This window comes from Lampris incognitus, chromosome 8 (genome assembly GCF_029633865.1).
Source record: "Lampris incognitus isolate fLamInc1 chromosome 8, fLamInc1.hap2, whole genome shotgun sequence".
In the NCBI taxonomy this organism is placed as follows: Eukaryota; Metazoa; Chordata; class Actinopteri; order Lampriformes; family Lampridae; genus Lampris; species Lampris incognitus.
The window spans coordinates 3818770-3841662 of record NC_079218.1 but is presented as its reverse complement, the minus strand read 5'-3'; the positions used below and the strand labels follow the sequence as shown (position 1 = coordinate 3841662).

Sequence of the window (22893 nt, the reverse complement as noted above, 5' to 3'; positions counted from 1 at the left end):
GTAGGGGGTTTGTCATGGAGGATGTAGGGGGTTTGTTGTGAGGGATGTAGGGGGTTTGTTGTGGGGGATGTAGGGGGTTTGTTGTGGGGGATGTAGGGGGTTTGTTGTGGGGGATGTAGGGGGTTTGTTGTGGGGGATGTAGGGGGTTTGTTGTGGGGGATGTAGGGAGTTGTGGGGGATGTAGGGGGTTTGTTGTGGGGGATGTAGGGAGTTGTGGGGGATGTAGGGGGTTTGTTGTGGGGGATGTAGGGGGTTTGTTGTGGGGGGTGTAGGGGGTTTGTTGTGGGGGATGTAGGGGGTTTGTTGTGGAGGATGTAGGGGGTTTGTTGTGGAGGATGTAGGGGGTTTGTTGTGGGGGATGTAGGGGGTTTGTTGTGGGGGGTGTAGGGGGTTTGTTGTGGGGGATGTAGGGGGTTTGTTGTGCGGGGTGTAGGGGGTTTGTTGTGCAGGGTGTAGGGGGTTTGTTGTGGAGGATGTAGGGGGTTTGTTGTGGGGGATGTAGGGGGTTTGTTGTGGGGGATGTAGGGGGTTTGTTGTGGGGGGTGTAGGGGGTTTGTTGTGGGGGATGTAGGGGGTTTGTTGTGGGGGATGTAGGGGGTTTGTTGTGGGGGATGTAGGGGGTTTGTTGTGGGGGATGTAGGGGGTTTGTTGTGGGGGATGTAGGGGGTTTGTTGTGAGGGATGTAGGGAGTTGTGGGGGATGTAGGGGGTTTGTTGTGGGGGATGTAGGGGGTTTGTTGTGGGGGATGTAGGGAGTTGTGGGGGATGTAGGGGGTTTGTTGTGGGGGATGTAGGGGGTTTGTTGTGGGGGATGTAGGGGGTTTGTTGTAGGGGATGTAGGGGGTTTGTTGTGGGGGATGTAGGGAGTTGTGGGGGATGTAGGGGGTTTGTTGTGGGGGATGTAGGGAGTTGTGGGGGATGTAGGGGGTTTGTTGTGGGGGATGTAGGGGGTTTGTTGTGGGGGATGTAGGGGGTTTGTTGTGGGGGGTGTAGGGGGTTTGTTGTGGGGGATGTAGGGGGTTTGTTGTGGAGGATGTAGGGGGTTTGTTGTGGAGGATGTAGGGGGTTTGTTGTGGGGGATGTAGGGGGTTTGTTGTGGGGGGTGTAGGGGGTTTGTTGTGGGGGATGTAGGGGGTTTGTTGTGCGGGGTGTAGGGGGTTTGTTGTGCAGGGTGTAGGGGGTTTGTTGTGGAGGATGTAGGGGGTTTGTTGTGGGGGATGTAGGGGGTTTGTTGTGGGGGATGTAGGGGGTTTGTTGTGGGGGATGTAGGGGGTTTGTTGTGGGGGATGTAGGGGGTTTGTTGTGGGGGATGTAGGGAGTTGTGGGGGATGTAGGGGGTTTGTTGTGGGGGATGTAGGGAGTTGTGGGGGATGTAGGGGGTTTGTTGTGAGGGATGTAGGGAGTTGTGGGGGATGTAGGGGGTTTGTTGTGGGGGATGTAGGGGGTTGTGGGGGATGTAGGGGGTTTGTTGTGGGGGGTGTGGGGGGTTGTGGGGGGTGTAGGGAGTTGTGGGGGGTGTAGGGGGGTTTGTTGTGGGGGATGTAGGGGGTTTGTTGTGGGGGATGTAGGGGGTTTGTTGTGGGGGGTGTGGGGGGTTGTGGGGGGTGTAGGGGGTTGTGGGGGATTGTGGGGGTGTAGGGGGTTGTGGGGGAAGGGGCCCTTAAGAAGGTTGAAAGAAACATGAAAACTTGCATTCAGGACAAGACACGAGAATGAAAAAGGAAGCCTGAACGGTTGAGCGAGAAAGACAGAATTCATTAAGATGTGCTGCTCGGGGCTGTGTGTGCGTGTGTGTGTGTGTGTGTGTGTGTGTGTGTGTGTGTGTGTGTGTGCGGTCACGCACCCTTCTCTTATACAGGGTGTGCTTCAGACAAGTAGCCTGGGGAAACGGAGGTCTTGTCGGGAACAAGCACAGCGTGACTCCACCACAAACTGGTTTGTAATATGCGGGTATACAGCAGCTCTGATTAGGACGGCAAACAGCGGAGAGCACAGAGGGAGAGCAGCTCCTCCAAAAAACACTTTTTACTCTCTCCCTCTCTCTCTCACACACAGATATATACATATATATATATATATATGTAAAATCTTCAAACCCCGCCCTTGCCTTGCGTCTCCCTCAGCACCTCCTTGGTGTCCTGCCACATAATTACAAAAGGAGAGGCAAACTGACCTTCCTTGGACATCGATTATGAATTTCGCAGTTTTCAGAGGAAAACTGCGAAAAAAAGTCTCATTTTACAGATGCAAAATCTGACATGACGCAAATTAAGTTATCCTTCTAGCGAAACATCTGAAACACGTCGCACGTTTACCTGTGACAAGTGTGCCCTGCAGTGCACGCCCATAAAAGACCAGGGGGGAAAAAGAAACTGCGCCCTATTTCCTCCTGGAGGCTTCGATATGCCGACGGTACAGCAGATGGCAGTAAAACTGCCGCGTCCCTCTCCTTCATGTTTAAGTCATCAGGTACCCTGCTGCCGTTTGATTCATCATTTTGGGCTTTCTGTTGGTGACCCAGCACGGTGCAGTGCAGGAGGGTGGGGAGACCGTGCTGACTCCACTCGCTTGCTGTCCTGTAAATCGCTCTTTTATGACCCTTGTAATGATCCCCCAGTTGGCAGTCTCCACTCCGTCGCACTGCAGATAGAACCCGGTGCTTTAGGCACCCAACATGCAGGGAATCAGAGCGCTTAGAGACAAAAGCTGAATTGCAAGTACACACACACACACACACACACACACACACCAGCACATGCAGGCATGTTCATGTTCATGTTCATAAAAATGCATGCCTCACACACTCCATCTAGTTTAATCCTGACTTCCCTTGTGGAGGTCACATTGAAGTGCTGAAGGGTATTGTTTTCACCTCGTGCCAAGCTGGTTGATGTCTAGCTGTCAATGTGAGATGTTGTCAGTGTACCACCTTATCTCTCGCCACCATTATTGATGTTGTATTACGCTTTGCATCGATCCTTCATCATTTATACTCTGCATGTTAGAGGCAACAGTTTGATATCACGAAAGAATGTAAAAGAAATCCCAGACTTTGATGATATAAGACATGCCATGTTCACGTTTTAGCCTAAAAACAGCCACGATCAGTGTGCATGCAGCATTACAGTCAACTGCACCGACAAATTGCCTTCTCTTTGCCAAGGTGGTTTCATTCCATGCCCAATTTTCCAAAATAAACTGATCTGTTAATTAGTATTGTGTGACTGTTGAGTTGACCAGCCATCCATACCCTCTTAATCCAATTCATGGTTTTGGTGTGCTGGAGTCTATCCCAGCAGGCATTGGGTGGATGGAAGGCAGGAGACATCTTGGACAGGTCACCGGTCCACCACAGGACCCTGACATATTGTTATTTACATACCATTCACACCCATGGCCAATTTATAGATTCCAGTTCACCCTATATGTATGTCTTTGGACTGTGGGAGTGAACTGGAATACCCAGAGGAGACCCATAAAAACACAAGGAGATCATGCAAACTCCATACAAATGAGCTAGAATCAAACCCGGGACCCTCTTGCTGTAAGGTGACAATCCTAACAAATCATGGTGCAGCCCCTGTAGACTTACTGTCATGTCAAAATGTGGAAAGGTATTATTTGTAGGGAAATATTTTGGGCAGAAATTATTAAATGATTTCCAAGCCAAATCAACTGGAAACCAAACAGGGAATTAGAGTAGCTCAGCCAAACCAAATTTGGGGGTAAATTGTTTTCTTGCAAATGAAAATGGACAGATAGAAGGAGAAACTTCTCATTTGCTTATTCAGTACTTCCTTTGTTTTTAGGAGAAAAATGAGTCGTTTCATAACATCCATTTTGCTAGATATTTTGAAATCCGGTTTGTCCTTGTTCGCTTGACTGAAGGCAAAGGTTGGAACAATTCAATTTTTGTTGCCAAGTCCCATCCCTATGTGCGAGAAGCAGGACTTTGAAAAGAAATAATATCAGCTTTCAATCTGTATGGCACCCCAGCAAAGCCCATACTGTTTTCTTTCAAACAATCATCACAATTCACCCTTCCAGGCAGATTTTCTCAAGGTGCTGTGAGTATGGAGCCTCTTGAGAGCAATGGTCAGAAAAAAAGAAAAAACACTGAATAGTTTTGTGTTTCTTCACACTTGTTTTGGGTGTCCTTGCCATAGTTTTACATATGGAAGACTTCTCAGTGAACTGTGCATGGCAGTTCACAGAATCCCTTTCTAGTCTGCCCCATCGAGTCCATAGTCAGGTTTATTCCCCATGTTTTCCTTGTCTAATCACCAAATGGGAGAGACATGAAGGAGTGATGAAAGTTTTATCAGGCGCAGGTGTGAAATGTTGACTAGCTGGGCTGCACCTTATGGCACCTTTAAAACGGGGTTGTGTTTAACATGCTCGCTAGAAGAGTCCATATTAACGACTACTGTTTAGGTATTCATGGCTTCAGAAGTTGCAATTCTCTGTTGGTGCCGAGCTCACGAGTTACACGATTCTCACGTTATTTCTAAATGGTGAAACCCGTGGACGTCCGTTTTGCAATGGTATAATTATATTGTCGTTTTCGTCGTATCGTTTTTGAGCTTGCTAGTAATCTTTGTCCTTATTCTACCTTTGCATTGGCCCACTCTTTCCACAGTAGCTAAGAGATTGACCCACTAGCTGCTAGGCTAGCTAAATTGTTAGACTGTCTCCACAACCCAACATTTTACCACTTGCCGAGCTACAGCGTTTTCACACTTTTACCAATTGAATGGCCCGTGTGTCCTGTCCTCGACATCCCTTGTTGAAACTGTAGGTGCCAAATCTTTTTTTTTTTTTTCCCAGGAAGTCCTTCCTGGGAGTTACTGTGGGAATGACGAGCTACAAATGTGGCGGTGGTGGTTTGGATATTCATAGATCAACATTGATAGAAGATATCAAATGAGGCATTTATTTGCATGTAAATCTTTATGACCGGGGGGCGTCCGGGTAACATAGCGGTCTATTCCATTGCCTACCGACACGGGGATCGCCGGTTCGAATCCCCGTGTTACCTCCGGCTTGGTTGGGCGTCCCTACAGACACAATTGGCCGTGTCTGCGGGTGGGAACCCAGATGTGGGTATGTGTCCTGGTCACTGCACTAGCGCCTCCTCTGGTCGGTCGGGGCATCTGTTCAGGGGGAACTGGGGGGAATAGTGTGATCCTCCCATGTGCTACGCCCCCCTGGTGAAACTCCTCACTGTCAGGTGAAAAGAAGCGGCTGGCGACTCCACATGAATCAGAGGAGACGTGGTAGTCTGCAGCCCTCCCCGGACCAGCAGAGGAGGTGGAGCAGCGACCGGGATGGCTCGGAAGAGTGGGGTAATTGGCCAAGTACAACTAAAGAGGGGGGGGATTCCACAAAAACAAAATCTTTATGATTGCATCTTTTTTTTTAATAAATTTATTTCTGATTTTTCCCTTTTTTCTCCCAATTTAGTGGCCAATCGATCCCTATTTTAATTCAAACACCCACCCTCGCACTGTGTGCGTTCGCCAACTGCATCCCTCCGGCCGGCAGTCTCGAAGGAGACCGCCTCGCCACTTTCGTGACAAGGTGACTCCAAGCCGAACCACTGTTTTTCCGACACACACAGAGACGCATTCACGTGACGAACACAAGTCGACTCCGCCCCCCTCCCGAAGACAGCGTTGCCAATGATCGCTGCTTCGTGGAGTCCGGCCATAGTCGGATCTGACGAGTATGATTGCATCTTTAAGATGATTTTGAATGTGCCATGACACATGTTATGAGTCAGTTGTCATTTTGAGTTGAATGTAACTTACACGTTACATATGTAAACCTGTCACATGTTACACATGTAAACCTGTCACATGTGTAAATCTGTTACATGTGTAAACCTGTCTCATGTTACATGTGTAAACCTGTCTCATGTTACAGGTTACATGTGTAAACCTGTCACACGTGTAAACCTGTTACATGTGTAAACATGTCTCATGTTACATGTTACATATGTAAACATGTCTCATGTTACATGTTACATGTGTAAAACTGTCACATGTTACACCTGTAAATCTGTTACATGTGTAGATTTGTCTCATGTTACATGTTACATGTGTAAACCTGTCACACGTGTAAATCTGTTACATGTGTAAACCTGTCTCATGTTACATGTGTAAACCTGTCACACGTGTAAATCTGTTACATGTGTAAACCTGTCTCATGTTACATGTGTAAATCTGTCACATGTGTAAATCGGTTACATGTGTAGATTTGTCTCATGTTACATGTTACATATGTAAAACTGTCACACGTGTAAATCTGTTACGTGTGTAAACCTGTTACATGTGTAAGTCTGTCTCGTGTTACATGTTACATGTGTAAACATGTCTCATGTTACATATTACACGTGTAAACCTGTCATATGTTACACATATAAACCTGTCACATGTGTAAATCTGTCACATGTGTAAATCGGTTACATGTGTAGATTTGTCTCATGTTACATGTTACATATGTAAAACTGTCACACGTGTAAATCTGTTACGTGTGTAAACCTGTTACATGTGTAAATCTGTCTCATGTTACATGTTACATGTGTAAACATGTCTCATGTTACATATTACACGTGTAAACCTGTCATATGTTACACATATAAACCTGTCACATGTGTAAATCTGTCACATGTGTAAATCGGTTACATGTGTAGATTTGTCTCATGTTACATGTTACATATGTAAAACTGTCACACGTGTAAATCTGTTACGTGTGTAAACATGTTACATGTGTAAATCTGTCTCATGTTAATGTTACATGTGTAAACATGTCTCATGTTACATATTACATGTGTAAACCTGTCATATGTTACACATATAAACCTGTCACATGTGTAAATCTGTTACATGTGTAAACCTGTCTCATGTTACAGGTTACATGTGTAAACCTGTCACAGAGAAAGCATCGGTCATTTTTCTCTCATTTGTTGGACTTCCACGTTGATGTGGATTGCTGCCGTTTTAGTTGCAGTTGTGTATTTCTTCTGTATTTACTGCGTGGCTGCAGGTGTTTGTTGTTACAGACTTCAGTGTGAGTATTAAGCGGCCCATCAGCATGGTGTGTTCTCTCCTTCACTTATCACAACGCCCCACAGTCCCCCAGGCCCACACCTACCATCTGTGAGATTCAGGTGCATGTGTGTTTGTGTGTGTGTGTGTGTGTGTGTGTTTGTGTGTGTGTTTGCGTATCTGTGCGTTGACATGAGGTCATGACCATCAAAGTCCAAGAGGGGCTTGAGAATGATATCAATTTCCTAGAGTTACACAAAAATGTTGAGCAAAAACACTGAGAATGAAAGACAAAGTGCTGTAGCATTCACTAGATACCTCTTTTAGAGCGTTTTATTTGGCATACTGGTGTTCCTCCAGTGCTCAGTTTCATGGTTATGCAGTCTACTACCACTACTACTACTACTACTACTACCACTACTACTTTCAGCTGCTCCCGTTAGGGGGCGCCACAGCGGATCATCCGTTTCCATCTCTTCCTGTCCTCTGCATCTTCCTCTGTCCCACCAGCCACCTGCATGTCCTCCCTCACCACCTCCATAAACCTCCTCTTCGGCCTCCCTCTTCTCCTCTTCCCTGGCAGCTCCATATTCAGCATCCTTCTCCCAGTATACCCAGCATCTCTCCTCCACACATGTCCAAACCATCTCCATCTTGCCTCTCTTGCTTTGTCTCCAGACCGTCCACCCTGAGCTGTCCCTCTGATATACTCCTTCCTAGTCCCGTCCTCCCTCGTGGCTATGCAGTACCAGGAGGTGTGTGGTAAAGTGAATCTGATGATGTTTAACCATTAGAGGGGTGATGAGAGAAGACAGAAAAACACATGGGAAGTGAACATGAGAAAAGTAAAAGAAACATAGCGCCTAGGTATCCCGACTTCCCATCTTCTTTTTTCTTCCCGTCTTTACTTCACCTTTTTCTTCCATCCATTTTTACTTTATCCCACCACCTTTTCTCCCTTCGCCCTCATCCCACCTCACGTGCTTGAATCGGGGGTGAAACACGACACTGAGACATTTGATGATCAAATAGGGAATCGCTGCTGGAGAACCTGGTTAAAGAGGTGGTGCCATGGCCTCCCCTCCCTTCCCCTCCCTTCCCCTCCCTTCCCCTCCCTACCGCCGCATCCAGCTGACTGGGTTCTTTTTTCCCCCTTTTTCTCCCAATTGTATCTGGCCAATTACCCCACTCTTCCCGGTTGCTGCTCCACCCCCTCTGCTGATCCGGGGAGGGCTGCAGACTACCGCATGTCTCCTCCCATACATGTGGAGTCACCAGCCACTTCTTTTCACCTGACAGTGAGGAGTTTCACCAGGGGGACGTAGCGCGTGGGAGGATCACGCTATTCCCCTCCCCGAACCGGCACCTCGACCGACCAGAGGAGGCGCTAGTGCAGCGACCAGGACACATACCCACATCCGGCTTCCCACCCACAGACAGGTAGAGCAGGTCTTATGGTGACTGGAGAGTTGTCGGTTCGTTCCTTGGCTCCTCGTTGCAAAAATGCCGAGGTGCCCCTGAGCAAGACACCGAACGCCTAACTCCTCCCGATGAGCTGGTTGCTAGCTTGCATGGCTGACACCACCGTGGGTGTGTGCGTGGGTGGATGGGAGGCTTTCATTAATTATATAAAGAGCTTTGAGTGGCTGTCGCAGCTAGAAAAGCCTTATATATAAACTGCCGTCCATTCATCTTTTTCCCTTTTCTTTTTTTTTGTCCAGAGTAACTTTTACTGCATATTAACATTGACATTAAGTAAGACAATTAACAGCAGACCTATAGCCCATTCCCCGAGTCATACGTACCATATGTAACGCTGCTTTTTTCTTTTCGCAAAAGCTCTGCTCTTGTTCCTACTCATTTCCTTCTGTCTCCCTCAACCAAACCCATTACTCAGTGTGTGCACGCACACACACACACACACACACACACACACACACACACACACACACACACACACACACACACTTAGCCAGACGGGACCGAAGCTAGCTAGCCACCGTGCATGTGACTCCTTTTTAGTATTCCTGCCACGTCTGGCTGAGGGAGCAGCATTAAATTGGGATCAGGCAGATTAGAGTATAATATAGATGACTATTAAAGGCTGCAAATGAGAGCCATGGGTTAGAACTTGAGCAGGGGCTCAGCCAGCTGCCATCCCCGTGCAGAACACCGCAATGCACTTTTCCATCCTCACTTTTCAAACTCGCACACATACACAACCACATGCCTGTGTGCATCCTTTACCAAGGCGAAAACAAAAACACATCTGTCCCCCCCCCCCCCCCCCACATCTCATCTTGTTGGGAGCTTTTCCTGTTGACAGTATCACTTTTATCACGAGTAGTTAGAGCTCCTGCAGGCTACTGGTGACTGACACGGCCTATCCATACGGGGCACAGACGATGGCGTTAGATGAGAGGAGATGATGATGACGGATGAAATCTGAGAGGTAATCGTGTGTCTGCTCATCAGTCCAGAAATTCCAGTATGCCGGCACAGTATCAGAATAATCTGGGCTAGCATTCGATAATTTGCCACTAGACAGGATGGCTAGTTCCTTGCTTGACAGCAGTACCTGTACGGACAGGTGATTTGGATCCGGGCACGTGGGAAGATGTGTTAAGTAGGGGGGCTGCCAGCTGAAACCAAAAGTATGGTGGTGAGCCGGCGTGGAAGGATGAGCCGAGAGGCAGAGAGATGTCTTTTTAATCGCAACTCCTGTGCCCCATACACCGCACCACCCTGGGACCCAGATAGCAAAACCTGCTGTGGCCCGGACCCGTCCCACACCCGACTTTCATCCGGCCCACATACCAGGTGGAATGATGGCACTTGGGCGGTCCACTCCTGTTTGCCAGATCTGGGCCAGAACCAAGCCCATAGCAATGCTGCATGTACCACATATTTGCCAAAGGTGGCCATATTTGTTTTGTGATATTTGGGCCATATTCACCATTTACCACACGGGCCACTTCAGGGTCACATCCACATCACATGTTGCCCAGAGCACCGTGTCTTTGCCAATAAAGGCCCACATGTGATTTGGCATATTTGGGCCATATTTGCTGTTATACATGTGGGCCACTTCAGGCTCACATCCATTTTGTCAGGGCCAGAAGAAGACCAGCAGTGCTGCATCACTGCCTGAAGTGGCCCACATCCGGATGCTGTCTGGGAAGTGCTCTTTTAGTCACACCGGACAGAATGGACCAGAACTGACAACAACGTAACTAGCCCCCCCCCCCCCCCCAATGTCCCAAGTGGCGACATCAGTCCCAGTCGTGGTCCTACAGTCAGTTAGTCAGTAAACGGTCTCCTACTTAGTCTGAGTCGAACCTCCAAATCAACAACACAAGAATAACCACAACATGAAGGCCACGTCATTACAACACAATTCTAAATCTAACATTAACAGGCCCGTCAGCCACCGCGCTCCCCAGCGCAGAACCGCTGACGGTCAGAGCGACCGCCTCTGGACTGGAGTGCTTACTCACGTTGTTATTGACGGTGTACGTTCCCCACAGCCCCGCCCACTGCTTACAGTAAAGCTCTTCTATTTTTTTGCATTTGTAATTTAGGAAAAGTTAGGCATACTGTTGGGTCTAAGATGTTACACAGCCACCTGCCACTACTGGGGGGCTGCACCCACCACTAGGGGGAGCTCCAGCCCCCCCCCCCCACACACACACACACACACACGCTAATGTTTGGATTATGGAGTGTCTGCTAAACTAGGGGGAAAGGAGGGATAAACAGTCATTCGAGATCAGTTTACGTGTGGGTGTCGAGGTGGCGTGGCGGTCGGTTCCGTTGCCTACCAATGCGGGGCTCGCCGGTTCGAGTCCCTGTGTTGCCTCCGGCTTGGTCAGGTGTCCCTATAGACACATTTGGCCGTGTCTGCGGGTGGGAAGCTGGATGTGGGTCCTGGTCGCTGTACTGGCGCCCCCTCTGGTCAGTCGGGGCATCTGTTCGGGGGGGGGCAGGGGGGAGTAGCGTGATCCTCCCACGTGCTACGTCCCCCTGGTGAAACTCCTCACTGTCAGGTGAAAAGAAGCGGCTGGTGACTCCACATCTATGGGAGGAGGCATGTGGTAGTCTGCAGGCCTCCGCGGATCAGCAGGGGGGGTGGAGCAGAGACCGGGACGGCCCGGAGGAGTGGGGTAATTGGCCGGATGCAGTTGGGGAGGAAAAAAAAGGGGTAAAAAATCTTTGCAACAAAAAAAAAGATCATTTTACATGTTAAGATTTTTCTCTTCTCAATTCCCCCCCCCCCCCTAATTGTTCTTGGCCAATTACCCCGCTCTTGCCCACGTCCGGCTTCCCACCCGCAGACACGGCCAACTGTGTTGGTAAGGACGCCCGACCAAGCCGGCGGTAACACAGGGGTTCGAACCAGCGATCCCCATGTTGCTAGTCAACAGCATAGAGCGCCGCACCACCCGGATGCAGATGTTGAGATATTTGAATGTACATACTCAAACCAGCGCTGTCCGTGTCAGGGTCCCATCCCGCGGTGAGAGACGCACACCTCCATGTCCATCGGTGAGGAGTGTCCATGTGCACCGGGGCAGTAGTGCGGTGTGGTTTGTGTTATGGCCGCAGGTGGAAAGCTGGAGCTCCATCTCTCGCACCCGCAGCACACCTGCAGGTCTCGCTGTGTGAGCGTGTCTCTGCAGAGGGACTATGAGAGGCAGAACGAGCTGTACGCAGCACACCTGAGGGCAAGTATAGGAAAACAGGCCTGCGTGTCCACTCTGAATAAGAGACATGGCGATAAGGTGCACTGTGAATGCCATCGTTTGTGGCGGTTGAGTCAATAACAACTCATCCAAATATACATTCACATCCCTCCTGCAGCCATATGAGCCCTGCCAGCGTAGGCCGCACCTTTAAAGCAGCTGCAGCTGGGAAAGTAATAAGCAGCCTGCCGGGGTAATATTGTTTGTCCTTATCATAATTCATTTGACAATACGGTAGAGGAAGTTTTGTACGAGTGCACTAATTAAAGGGAAAGGTAAGTCGGAGGGTGAAGTTGCTGAAAGTGGACGTTTGGACTGTGAAATCCAGCTCTCTGGGGCAAAAATACTTCATGTGTACACAACATCATAGGTGTCCCGTTTATATATAGCAGGTGCAGCCAGTACAACGTCATATCACCCCTCAAACCCTCGTCCCTCAGCTGGTAATGGGGAAATTTGGCTCGCAGATGCAGGCCAGCTACTCAGAGGTCTGATAAACAGCCTATAATTACAGATGAAAACAGTGCTGGGTTGAACACGGCCGAAGCGGTGCAGAATAGGGCTCACACTTCCTGTTCCTGTACCGTTTGCATGCACATACGACAGTGTTTTCATGGTCGCTTGCACTGCAAAGCCGTTGTTCAGCTGAAATGCGTGGACTGCATGGGCGTTGGGCGGCACGGTGGCCCAGTGGTTAGCGCCGTCGCCTCACAGCAGGAAGGTCCTGGGTTCGAACCCCGGGGTTGCCCAACCTTGGGGGTCGTCCCAGGTCGTTCTCAGTGTGGAGTTTGCATGTTCTCCCCGTGTCTGTGGTGGGTTTTCTCCGGTTCCCCCACCATGAAAAAGGCTTGCATGTTAGGGTCAGTAGTCCTGTCTGGGTCCCTGGCCGAGGCAGGGCAAGTCCACCTGGGGTTGGTCCCCGGGTGCTGGACGGCGGCTGCCCGCTGCTCCTAGCTACACAGCTAGGAGGGGTTACAAGCAGAGAGTAATTTTGCTACGGGAATTAATAAAGTATCTCAAAATCAAAACAACATTTCAGGGTGTGTGGGTAGGGTAGCGGTCTGTCCCGTTGTCTACCAACACGGGGATCGCCGGTTCGAATCCCCGTGTTACTGCCGGCTTTGTCAGGCACCCCTAGAGACACAATTGGCTGTGTCTGCGGGTAGGAAGCCGGATGTGGGTTTGTGTCCTGGTCGCTGCACTAGCGCCTCCACTGGTTGGTCGGGGTGCCTGTTCGGGGGGAGGGGGAACTGGGGGGAATAGCGTGATCCTCCCACGCACTACGTCCCCCTGGTGAAACTCCTCACTGTCAGGTGAAAAGAAGCAGCTGGTGACTCCACATGTATATGGGAGGAGGCATGTGGTAGTCTGCAGCCCTCCCCTGGATCAGCAGAGGGGGTGGAGCAGAGACCGGGACGGCTCAGAAGAGTGGGGTGATTGGACGGATACAATTAGGGAGAAAAGGGGGGGGGGTCAAAAGGGAAAAAAAAGGAAAAAAATTCAAAAATCAAAAATGTGAATTTATTGGTTAGACCCTCAAACTAGAGGAGGTGGTGTTGCAGTCAGTCGTGTGGCCCACGTCAGAGGGAGCCGCGTGGTCTCATTCAGGTGTGGAGCTTTTCTTTTACGCTCATCCGCCGGTCGCTTTTCTGGCGTCAGTGCAGCGCCGCCGCCACCTTGCACACTTTGAACAATGGCACGGAGCCTTTCTGACGTGTTAACATGCTGTACAACGGGGCTGCCCAGCACAGCCTGCAGCGCTGCACAGCACATCCCAGGGTGTGAGTGACACCACACACACAAGACAGGTTGCCGCCATCTGGACCATATGTCCTCCAACCGTTACGACGTAGATATGCCTGTGTTATCCCTGCCCCAAACTTGTCTTTACCTGCACTGTGTCCCTTAGGGAGCGTCATGGAATTGTTCACGCTATTAAAAGGAAAAGCGATGGAGGGTCACTTCTGTGTAGTGGAACAAGCCATGTTTCAGTTCAGTTTACTCGACGGTAGAGGGGGTCATTCGGACTACAGCTATGCAGTCACCTTTTTCAGAGGAAATATAGATGGGGTAAATTCATAACTATGGCGGTGCTCATACACCCTCCTCTTAGAGTACCGTGGTGATCAAGGTTACACTGGCAAATCCAACTGTACTGAAAGTAAACACTCTGCTGAACAGGGTTTTCAAACCTGGTGTGTGTGTGTGTGTGTGTGTGTGTGTGTTATATTGACATTCTCAAGCTCATAAACCTGCCGTTTAATGCTATAAACAATGCAATAAATGACACTATAACAGTATTACAGTTGAGTAATAACATAAACTATAAGGGAAAATGATCAGTATCAACTTCCAGCAAAAAACTGCATCAAGTATGAACCCTTTCTTCTGGACTGCCCTCCCCTCCATGCTCTCCCCTGTCTCTAGACACCCTCTGTTCCCCCTGCTGGCGTTGCTGTTTGAGAAATGCGAGCAGGCCACACAGGGATCCGAGTGCATTACGTCAGCCAGCTTCGATGTGGACATTGAAAACTTTGTGCACCAACAGGAGCAAGATCACAAACCCTTCTTCAGTGAAGACCCGGAGCTGGACAACCTGGTGAGTCCGTGACTCATTGGCGAGCAGCTGACTCAGCCGCACTCCTCTGACATGTAATGGATAGTACATTTACGGTCACATTTACACTCATTTTACAGACACTTTTCTCCAACATGGCTTAAAAGAGTCAGCAGTTAGGGTGTCCGGGTGGCGTGGCGGTCTATTCCATTGCCTACCAACACGGGGATCACAGGTTCGAATCCCCGTGTTACCTCCGGCTTGGTCGGGCGTCCCTACAGACACAATTGGCCGTGTCTGTGGGTGGGAAGCCGGATGTGGGTATGTGTCCTGGTTGCTACGCTAGCGCCTCCTCTGGTCGTTCGGGGCGCCTGTTCAGGGGGGAGGGGGAACTGGGGGGAATAGCGTGATCCTCCCATGCGCTACCTCCCCCTGGTGAAACTCCTCACTGTCAGGTGAAAAGAAGCGGCTGGTGACTCCACATGTATGGGAGGAGACATGTGGTAGTCTGCAGCCCTCCCCGGATCAGCAGAGGGGGTGGAGCAGAGACCGGGACGGCTCAGAAGAGTGGGGTAATTGGCCAAGTACAATTGGGGAGAAAAAGGCAGAACCCCCCCCCCTCTCAAAAAAAGGGGCTGATGAGAGATTCAAATTACAAAATAGATGCACAATCCCATATGTCTTTATCACAAACTTCATAGTCCTGAGTGCATATCATGTCATATCACGTCATAACATTTCATATCATGTCATAACATATCATATCATGTCATATCATATCATGTCATATCATGTCATATCACATCATAACATTTCATGTCATGTCATAACATATCATATCATGTCATATCACGTCATAACATTTCATATCATATCATAACATATCATATTGTGTCATATCATGTCACAACATGTCATGTCATATCACATCATAACATTTCATGTCATGTCATAACATATCATATCATGTCATATCACGTCATAACATTTCATATCATGTCATAACATATCATATCATGTCATATCATAACATATCATATCATGTCATATCATATCATGTCATATCATGTCATATCACATCATAACATTTCATGTCATGTCATAACATATCATATCATGTCATATCATGTCATATCACGTCATAACATTTCATATCATGTCATAACATATCATGTCATATCATGTCACAACATATCATGTCATATCATGTCATATCATATCATGTCATATCATAACATTTCATATCATGTCATAACATATCATATCAGGTCATATCATGTCATATCATATCATGTCATATCATGTCATAACAATTCATGTCATATATCATATGATATCATGTCATAACATATCACATCATGTCATATCATGTCACAACATGTCATGTCATATCATATCATGTCATATCATATCATGTCATATCATGTCATGTCATATCATATCATGTCATATCATGTCATAACAATTCATGTCATATATCATATGATATCATGTCATAACAATTCATATCATATCATATCATGTCAAATGCAGGTAGTGGAAGATAAACAGCAGTATGCCTGGTTACCTTTCATATTTGGTCATGCTTTTTTCATAGTAATTCTGTGATTGTTGTTTGCCTTATATTATATGCACAAATAAGTCCCTGAAAAATTGACGTGGGCCTGATTCAGGCTAAGTTATGTGTAGCTTAGTGGACTGAGACATGCACCATTAACCTGCATCTGTTCAAAGCTGGCCTATGCAATGTGCACAATGGGGATTTTTGGCAAATGTTTGGGTTGGTTTAAAACGTTGGCTTCTCGTATGTGGACATTCTACTTTTTACTCGCCTTTAACTAATGGAGTACATCTTTTGTTGTGGGTTTTTGTGCATCTGTGCAAGTCTGTGTGAGTGCGTTGCCATTAAGAACTGTACCAGGCACTGGGACACCAGGACTGAAATATTCCCACAACATCCTCAGACACCCGCCTGGCTGACTTAGGCTACCTGGAGAACATTGGCTGTGCAGCCTTGCACTGCAAATCACGACTTGAAATATAGCACAGGAAAATGATGAAGGACCCATCCAGGAGCCGCTGGATGCACAGACTGTCTGTTAAACTCAGCACATTTCAGCAATTTCTTGGCACCTTCCATGCGCCCCTGTAGCACACACCTCCCTTTATAGTGCCTTCAAATTTCATACGCATAAAAAGCGGGATGTATGGCTTTGCTCTAGAGAGCCATCAAACTACTTTAGATGCCCTTCCTGCCGTTTGGGGATCAGTCGCAGCCATGAACAAATCCATTTCCTGCGAGTTATTCTGATACTGCGGCTCACATGCCAGGTTGCATCTTTGGTGCCAGAGCGCCGTAAGTGCCCAGATACTTCCTCGCAAACCGTCATGAAACCAGCGAAAGTGCTGCACTGTTGCGGGGTTTCTGGTGCGGGTAGAGGGATTCTGGTGCAGGAAGGGGTACGCAACGTGTGAATTGTGACGTGATAACAAATACGCCTCGACGGACAAATCGATTCCCAAGAACTGAATGACTATTTTCACGGGATGAAGATGATGAAAAAGGGAATCTGTTTGTCTAGCAAGGAGGTATGGCCGAATAAGCTCGTAAAAGACCTTTACGACCAGATACTGCAACATCAGCAGCTGAAACCCAGGTTCAGCTATTTTATTTTTAATCATTTTGCAGTGGAGAAGGTGTAGTAGCATTGGCAGCAGTTTCATTTCGAGCTGATCTCTGGGATCTCTAGGGGGCTTAGACGCCACTACAGCTGCTAGTATCACCGCGGGTGTCAACAGGTTCAACAAAAACAATAACGTCCAGGAGGTGTGAGGTATTTAAGCAACGTTGTAAATTCATAGGTAAAAGCTGCTAATTAACCTCCACTGATTCCTTTTTCTGTTTCTCTATATCCCGTCTTTACCAGACATTACCCCGGTTCATTCAACCTCCCCCCAAACGACACTTTCAGCAACAGCTTGCTGTAATTAGGAATCAGGTGAAAAACGGCGCTGATCACGTTCTCTCAGATTAGCGAGGGGGGCAGTTGCAGAGAGACAAAGACGGAGTCGGGGGGAAAAGCGAGGATAAAGAGTACTCCTACCATTATGTGGGATGGCTGGCCGACAAGTACTGAACAGTCAATTAACCCTGCATCTGTGCAGTTTATGAGGCACTGGGTTTGGGCAGTCCTCCCAGTGGGCACTAACTCTTCCACAGGGCAGTAATGTTACACAGGGCCTGAGTGGCCGAGATGGGCACAAGAATTACTGGTCCCCTGATTAAACCAGCGTAGCTTAATTGGCTGATTTATCTCCTCCTTGGCCAAGCACTTTCCTATCCGTTGCAGTGACCTTGAGTTGTTAATTGAGGGAGTGCACCACAGTCTGCGGCATAGAGGAGAAGCCCACTTGTTGGTGGGCATGGGAGCTGTTTCGAGAAGACGGAAAAATCTGCTTAGTGTGGGGTTTTAGGTCAAATGTGGGGGGGGGGTTGTTTTTTGTTTTTGTTTTTGGAATTTTCCCCCCTTTTCTCCCCAATTGTATTACCCCACTCTTCCGAGCCATCCCGGTCTCTGCTCCACCTCCTCTGCCGATCCGGGGAGGGCTGCAGACTACCACATGTCTCCTCCCATACATGCGGAGTCGCCAGCCGCTTCTTTTCACCTGACAGTGAGGAGTTTCACCAGGGGGACGTAGCACATGGGAGGATCACACTATTCCCCCCAGTTCCCCCTTAACAAGCGCCCTGACCAACTAGAGGAGGCGCTGGTGCAGTGACCAGGACACATACCCACATCCGGCCTCCTACTCGCAGACCCAGTCCATTGTGTCTGTAGGGAGGCCCGACCAAGCCAGAGGTAACACGGGGAATCGAACCGGCGATCCCGGTTTCGGTAGACAATGGGAGAGACCACCATGCTACCTGGATGCCTTGTCAAACACGTTTTTAAAGGAATGATTTCCAAAAGCCAAGTTGAAATGGAAATTGATGTCACTTTCAAAGCCTCGCTGTGCGGCAGATGCTGGACTCACATTGGGCAGTCGTTGTTGGCCATGTGGTTGTACAACATCCTTTCCCTAATGGATTCATCCACAATGCAACAGTCACCCGTCACCACCAACCTCCACTTCTCCATTCAGCAGGGCAGAGTTTTGGTAAAGTTTGGCATTGGCTAGCGGTTAGGTTAAGGTAAACTGAGGTCACCCGTCAGTATTTCCTAAACCCTGATCTACAAAAGTTTATAGGTTTGAAACTGCTGTAAGCCGTGTCTGAGCTCTGCCGGTGATCATTAAAGGGAGACAGACATTTTGGAATTTGTAACATTAGCCTGGCTGTTTTTAATGGATGTGAAGGCATATCTTGTGTTTAAAACATTGGTAATTACCATAAAAAAAAGATAAATGAGGGATTTCAGCTCGTGTGCTGAACTCCAGTCAGGGCAGTGAGCTTCAGATGACTATCAGTGGAGAGGAGCCCGGATTTATTGCTCGACATTACATTTTATGGGGCTTGGTTTTGGAGTTACTTCAAAGAATAAGATATTCACTTGCTTATGGGTGCAAAACTTTGCGCAGGGTTGCCAACTTTGGGTACCTGGCTGGAGTGATGTTTTGATGCCGTGGGCTTAATCGCATGTACGTGCACGTGCACTTCATCACGTGCACATATTTGGACTCAATTCACCATCAGGGTTTTAAAAAGTGTGCAGCTTATGGCAGCTTAGGTCTCAGATTTAAGGATACAGCCTGACTACGCATCCCCCCCCCCCCCCGGGACGGCAGTAACAAGGGTTTACAGCAGGGGTGTCAAACTCCAGGCCTCGAGGGCCGCAGTGTCTGCAGGTATTTGTTGCAACCGTGCACTACACCACCTGATTTAACTAATTAGCTCACCTCCTGGATCAAGGAGGGAAAGGAACTAGTTTAATCAGGTGGTGTAGTGCACGGTTGCAACAAATACCTGCAGACACTGCAGCCCTCGAGGCCTGGAGTTTGACACCCTTGGTTTACAGGAAGAGGAAAATCAGAATGATGGGTGGTACAGGGGCTAGCGTGGTCACCTCACAGCAAGAAGGTCCTGGGTTCGAGCCCTGGGGTAGTCCAACCTTGGGGGTCGTCCCGGGTCGTCCTCTGTGTGGAGTTGGCATGTTCTCCCCGTGTCTGTGTGGGTTTCCTCCGGGTGCTCCGGTTTCCTCCCACAGCCTAAACACATGTAGGTCAGGTGAATCGGCCGTACTAAATTGTCCCTAGGTTTGAATGTGGCGGCCTGTCCAGGGTGTCTCCCCACCTGCAGCCCAGTGACTGCCGGGATAGGCTCCAGCATCCTGCGACCCTGAGAGCAGGATAAGCGGCTCGGATAATGGATGGATGGATGGATGGTTGGAGAATCAGAATGGTAGCAAGAACCAGAAACAACACAATAATCTTTCCTACTCCAGACACACACACACACACACACAGTGAAATCTTACCTTGGCTTGGTTCATGCCAGGTTAGTTGGAATGTGACTTGCTTGCTTGAACGCCATTCAATACGGCGTGAACTTGAGCGGCTGTCCAGTCAACAGGGAGATAAGAATCGAGCACCAATCAGAGAGTAATTCAAGATGCAGCTCCATGGAAACCCCCCTCTGTAACCCCTGGTTTTTGAATACTCAGCTATCTTCTGGAGCCAAAGGCGCTGGTTTAACCATCACTCTGCCAGAGAGACTTGGACCATAGTGCGCTCACCTGTTCGTGTGTTACTGTCGCGGTGTGTTGGTGTGAGGATTGTTTGGGCAGCATGAGGATGCAGAAGACAGCATGTCACAATGCATAGGCGTGAGAGTTGGCAACCCTGCGTTGCCTCTGATTTGCAAGGCATTTGTAAGCTCAGCGGGGCAGATGGCTGGCAACTCTTGCACCCGCATCAGTTGCCTCTGCTCCAAGTAGATCCTGTGCATTTGTATCTCTACGTCCATTTCCTTCAGATGGTGAAGGCGATTCAGGTCCTGCGCATCCACCTGTTGGAGCTGGAGAAGGTTAATGAGCTCTGCAAGGACTTCTGCAACCGCTACATCACCTGCCTAAAGACCAAGATGCACAGCGACAACCTGCTCCGCAATGATCTAGGAGGACCCTACTCTCCCTCCCAGACCTCTCTCGGCATGCAGCAGGTTAGCGATCAATACTCTGCGGGTGACATGCTTCACCCATGTGAGGTAACGACATGGATTTTATTGCATTTTAATTAACCTCCAAACACACAGCTAGCCAGCGAGGGTCTGGATGTTGTTGCTGATGAACTGGTGGAGAAAAAAAACAGAAACGCATTTACCGTCACACAGCATGTGCCGTTGGGAGTTTTTTTTTTCTCCGAACGAGGAAGGACAGATATTTGCTGTTTCGTATTTGCTCACTGGTGTCTCTCTATGATCCCCCAGGAACTAATTCAGACCTCCTCTCCACCCATGACTTCTGTCTCCAGTTCTGTTAACCCTTCAGGGATTGTGGTGCCTGCTGGGGCTCTGCAACAGGGCAACGTTGCCATGACTACCATAAACTCCCAGGTGGTGTCAGGTGAGTGAATGCACACACACACACACACACATTGACAACACAAATGTATAAAACACAAATATATGCAAAATGATAGACTTTTGTGTGTTGGCTTGTGATATTTTTCTTTCGTATTTCTAATTTTCTGTTTTCCAAAATGGATTATTTGGGCTCGTTAGATGTATGCATGCACATTTAAAAAACATTTTTTTTACATTTTGGGGGGGTTTGAATTGGCTCACTGCTGAATTTAGCCTCCAAGCATCTGCTAGCCAAGCAGATTACAGTCCACATTTGCAATTAAATCAAATACTTGAATTATTCTGGTGGCACGGTTGAGCAGTGGTTAGCGCGGTCGCCTCACATCAAGAAGGTCCTGGGTTCGAGCCCTGGAGTAGTCCAACATGGGGGCAAGGGGGCGTCCCAGGTCATCCTCTGCGTGGAGTTTGCATGTTCTCTGCGTGTCTGCATGAGTTTCCTCCCACAGTCCAAAGACATGTAGGTCAGGTGGATCGGCTGTACTAAATTGTCCCTAGGTGTGAATGTGTGGGCCCTGTGATGGCCTGGCGGCCTGCCCAGGGTGTCTCCCCACCTGCCACCCAATGACTGCTGGGATAAGCTCCAGCATCCCTGCGACCCTGAGCAGGATAAGCGGTTTGGATAATGGATGGATGGACTTAAATTATTCTAATAAAAAAAACAAACAGTCACAGGCAGATTTCCTTTAAAGATGCACTCACAGTTAGCATGCTGTGAGCGTGCAAAATAAATCATACAATCAAACTCTCCTCAGAAACCTCTTTTTAGCCACTAGACAGGTTTTCACAGTAACCTGAAACAACAGTGGCTGGCAGCTGGTCTCAGCAACCCCCTCATGTTTTCTCTGCAGCCTCTCGTCTGAGTGCATGACTGAACTGCGTTGTAATACGGAGTGATTTATTTTGGATGCACCACAAGTGGCGATGCTGGTACTAAAAAGCAAATGATGGTGTTAGGAATGGCTGCCAGGGGAGGACAAAAAGCTGCGTGGGAAGGTACAGAAATGATCTTTGACAGCAAAAGCTGGTCTTCACACTCATCGTATTGAGTGTTGTGATGATACAGACATCATCGAGTCAAGCTGCTGCACAGGTCGGTCTCTGTCATTCCTGTGCAGTGAGACCTTGAAACTACTCCTATTCACCCCCCCCCCCCCCGCTTTGGTAACTGTCATCAATCTATTCACATCTCAAGTTTTAATACGCTTCTTTTTTGGGGGGGGGGGATTTTTTTCCCCTTTATTCTCTCCAGTTGTACTTGGCCAATTACCCCACTTTTCCGAGCCGGTCTCTGCTCCACCCCCTCTGCTGGTCCGGGGAGGCCTGCAGACTACCACATGTCTCCTCCCATACATGTGGAGTCACCGGCCGCTTCTTTTCACCTGGCAGTGAGGAGTTTCACCAGGGGGCGTAGCGTGTGGGAGGATCACGCTATTCCCCCCCAGGTCTCCCTTCCCCCTGAACAGGCGCCCCGACCAACCAGAGGAGGCGCTAGTGCAGCGACCAGGACACATACCCACATCCGGCTTCCTACCCGCAGACATGGCCAATTGTGTCTGTAGGGACTCCTGACCAAGCCGGAGGTAACAGGGGGATTCGAACCGGCGATCCCCACGTTGGTAGACAACGGAATAGACCGCTACGCCACCCGGTTGCCCCATATGCTTCTTTTATATAATGACTAATACCCGGCCTTGTTAGTGGTGCTACCAGTGGGTTTTGGGAAACAGTTCAGAAGTTTGCGCCCCATCTCAGTCTGTTTGAGAACATCTCGCCACACAAACGCCCGGCTCCTCCCGAACATTACAGACAGGTCTCACAGACATCCATCTGACCACCCTGCAGCCATTCAGGTCGTCACAATCAGATTGGATTTATGGTGTGAATTTGGTCGAAAAGTAAAATAACCACACGTCAGTGTGGGCTTCCGGGCAGGGTTACACACAGAACCTGCTAGAATGAATAAATT

General features: G+C 48.7%; 1 protein-coding gene across 1 annotated transcript in view; it reads left to right on the top strand.

Moving 5' to 3' along the window:
- Positions 1–22893, top strand: part of pknox2 (pbx/knotted 1 homeobox 2) — a 169534-nt gene that overhangs the window by 129945 nt on the left and 16696 nt on the right. The window contains exons 5-7 of the mRNA XM_056284506.1: positions 14218–14389; positions 20319–20504; positions 20772–20907. Of these exons, the coding sequence (XP_056140481.1) occupies positions 14218–14389; positions 20319–20504; positions 20772–20907 (494 nt within the window). The remainder of the gene's footprint in view (positions 1–14217; positions 14390–20318; positions 20505–20771; positions 20908–22893) is intronic.